Below are 3,619 nucleotides of genomic sequence, written 5' to 3'. Positions count from 1 at the left end.
ATCCACATTATGGACTAGATATATATATATATATATATATATATACCAAGTTGATGCTCTACAAATTCTCTATGATGTTGATAGAAATGTAAATAAGCTGGTAATTTATCTTGTACAAATACAAGAAGTAAATCATGTATTAATTCGCCTTCTAAAAATCTCACAGGTTTCAATGCCAAAAGCGGATCTAACAAAAATGTATTTGGATCTGCTAACGCAGCTAATATACAACGCTGTGCATCTTCTCTAGCCGCGGAAGCATTCTCTGCTGTATAAGTTCCCAATAATTCCACCATAACAGCTGCTGCTTGTTCTCTAAAAAGAATTATACAAATACCTTGTAAAATATATTTTATATTTGAAATTATTTCTATATTGTAGAAAATAAATGAGTGTGTTAAAAAGAGAGGGAGAGAAGTAGATGAAGAAAACACAAGACATTACCCTTGTTTGCAACTTAAAAGAACTTCATGCAATAAACGCAATAACTTTTGCATTTGTTCATTCGATGGAGGAAAGGAGGCAAATTGTTGCTTTAATTGATCTATTCCACTATACACAGCTTTTACTTGATCAACATTGCGGGCTATTTGTACCAAATGGTAATAAACATGGTATCTCATTGGAGAATCATCAGCAAGAGATTGGAATAAGAGCCACAAACTGCAAACATATATCATTTGAGAAAATGTACTTGCAAAAGTTTGCATACTAATATTATTAAACACTAAAATCTGCTTTGTAATCAAAATACTTCTCTTAATTAATTTAAATATGATTTGTTATATTAAATAATGTTTACATATATAAATTTACATATATGAATTTTATAAAAATTAACAATGTATTACGCTTTTAAGCAAACCAATCCAAGCTTATATCCAGGTGCTTTTACGAGTTTCTCACAGAATGCTAAAATTAAATTTTCAGCGCGTTCCGTAGGTATCTAAAATAGAATATCGGTAAAAATAAAAAGAGAAATTAATATTTAATTATCTATAATAAAAAATTATCAAAACTTGTTGAACTTGCCAGAATCATGATAGATACAATGTCATTCAATACAGTTTCTATTTCGCTTTCATTTCCTTCTTTGAAACATGCCTCACATACTCCAATAATCTTATGCAAATCATCTTCTATACCTTTAGGAGACTTCTCTTCGCTGATTTCTGCACCAAGACTTTTAAAATATACTCTTAGTTCTTGCGCCTAAAATAGTAACAATAAGAATAATAATATTAAAAAGTTATTATATAATTATATAATTTAGCTATATATAGCACTTCAAAAAGCAATAAAATCAGACTATTGTGTTTTTGCATGAAATAAACAATCTAACAAAAAAGTGTCTTTCAATTCTGCCCCATAAAACCGAAATATTAATTTTTAAATTGACAGATATTCAGATTAGGAAATTGTCACATCAATAAAGGGTTACACAAATTTTATTTTATAAAATTTTTTGTTTTAGAAACAAATTTTCTGCTTTAAAAACACAAATATTATTTTCTATACATTTTGTTTTTACAATACTTAGAAGACTGTTTTTAAAGCAGAGAATACTTATTCTAGCCTCATATGCTTACATTCTCATGTTCCTCTATGCCATCAATGTGACAAGATTTCCTAACCTGATGAATAGTCGTGAACTTTAACGCTTAATATCTCAATTCGGGGAGCAGAGCGAGACTTTTTTTTGCAGATTCTTTCGTTTCATACAAAAACGCGTCGAATAAGTCTAATTTTATCAAAATCGGTGAGCAGGACACAATTCTAGGCAATTACCGAATTTTGTATATTACTGTACTTTTAACACTTTTTTAATAATTCTAAAGATTAGAAAAAGACAAAGTTGAACCGAGGTTAAAGTTAATCTATGTTGGAAATAGGCATTAATGTACATTAATTTTGATATAACCTAAAAATATCACAGATATATTTCGAAGATTTGTATCTGTTATTCTTGTAACTATTATGCATGTGCCTATGCCACAAAGATATATTCCTAAGAAAATTAGTCAAAATGTTATTTAATTTTGCAAATTTACCTGATCATCTAACGACAATTCCATGAAAATTGGTGGAACCTGCATTTTGATGAACGCTACGTTTTTACCGTAATAAAAATCGATTAGACAAGGATACGTTAAAAGCAGAGAGAAAACCACTGAATTACAAAGATGCCTTTACATGGTAGCATCAACCCGGATCTGTATATAACAGTAGGGCTACATTCCAAAACTTCCTTTCTGAGGAAAATTTACTCGAAATATATAATATATGTAATATATACTATAGCATATATATACTATAGCATATATAGAGCAAAATCTTCTTCGGAAAGTTTTGGAACGTTGCCTACATGTTTTAAGCCTTAAGCCATAAGAAATGAACGAATTACAGTCAATTATTCTCTTCGCATTCGTAATGGTATGTATTTGCTGTAAGAAATTGATCAATTTCTTACAGCTTAAAGCTTAAAACACACATGGTTCCTGCACATAAAACGTGGCAACGCTTGTCGCGCGGCGGAAGTTATCGCACTTAACCAATAATTCTATATTCTTAAGTTGGCCTCACCATGCAAAACTTCTAGAAATGATGTAATATTACTTTCGCCGTGCGGCGAAAGTTGGATTGAGTTCAACTTTTGTCGCGCGGTGGAAATTATGTATTACTTCCGAGCAAGCAAGATGTTGATTGGCTATCGCGCTAATTTCCGTCGCCCGACAAACATTGTCGCGTTCTGTGTGCAGGAGTAGAAAGAAATCTGAGAGAGGACATGACGACATAATGACTCAAAACCTGTAACCGCAAAATGCTGCCACGCACTACTGTCCTCTGACAAAGTGGGTGATTTCCCCTAACCAATCAGAGACGTTCCGCGCTTTCTATTACGCCTGTTTTAAAAAATTATATTGTATTGTGCAATTGTGTTTACGCGATTTTTGTGTGGACATGCAGAAGAGGCAATATGGAAGAGGCAATATGGAAGTATTGCAAGTTTTTTTTAAATCAATATGATTCTTTAGTTTAAAATTTAGAAAAATACATAAATTAACTATGTTATTTATTCTCTCATATTTTTTTTTATTTCTGTACTTATTTGTTTAGTGTTAGCGTTTTTATTTTTTGTTTAATGTATATGATACATAAATTATGTTTTTATTTACTCTTTATTATGTATTTATTTTATAACTTTTTTTATAACTTTTTTAGTTCTTTTAATATAAAATTTTGCATGTGAAAAAATCTTTTAAAAAACGGTAATGATCCGGTCTGGTTATGTATAGAAAAATAGAGAAGATTAATCTGCAAAGCATTAATTAGTTAATATAATTGTCTTTGTTTACAGCAAATCAAATGTGATTATTGCGACTGGCTGATATCACAACATTGTGAAGCATTTTTGCTTTAAATAGGTATGATGAATATAAGAATGAAAATAATATTGCAATTATTGGTATATATGTACTGTTATATGTATCATTTTATATATTATATGAAATTCATTAATATAATTGAATTATGCGTTACAGTTAATAGATTAGATGAAAATGAACTATTGTATCTTTCGATAGTTCTAATGAAGATTTGGAAGAATGTCTTATTATGG

At 29.9% G+C, this 3,619-nt stretch overlaps 1 protein-coding gene across 1 annotated transcript in view; it reads right to left on the bottom strand.

Moving 5' to 3' along the window:
* LOC105618849 (eukaryotic translation initiation factor 3 subunit M) overlaps nucleotides 1-2,096 on the bottom strand; it is a 5,193-nt gene extending 3,097 nt beyond the window's left edge. Inside the window, exons 1-5 of the mRNA XM_012200382.1 lie at nucleotides 2,052-2,096; nucleotides 1,033-1,212; nucleotides 852-946; nucleotides 445-663; nucleotides 47-315 (exon numbers count right to left, since the gene is read on the bottom strand). Coding sequence (XP_012055772.1) covers nucleotides 47-315; nucleotides 445-663; nucleotides 852-946; nucleotides 1,033-1,212; nucleotides 2,052-2,096 — 808 coding nt within the window. The remainder of the gene's footprint in view (nucleotides 1-46; nucleotides 316-444; nucleotides 664-851; nucleotides 947-1,032; nucleotides 1,213-2,051) is intronic.
* Nucleotides 2,097-3,619: the final 1,523 nt, after the last annotated feature.

The sequence above is a fragment of the Atta cephalotes genome (genome assembly GCF_000143395.1).
Source record: "Atta cephalotes unplaced genomic scaffold scaffold00018, whole genome shotgun sequence".
In the NCBI taxonomy this organism is placed as follows: Eukaryota; Metazoa; Arthropoda; class Insecta; order Hymenoptera; family Formicidae; genus Atta; species Atta cephalotes.
The sequence above is the reverse complement of the archived record's forward strand: the minus strand, read 5'-3'. Positions and strand labels throughout refer to the sequence as shown.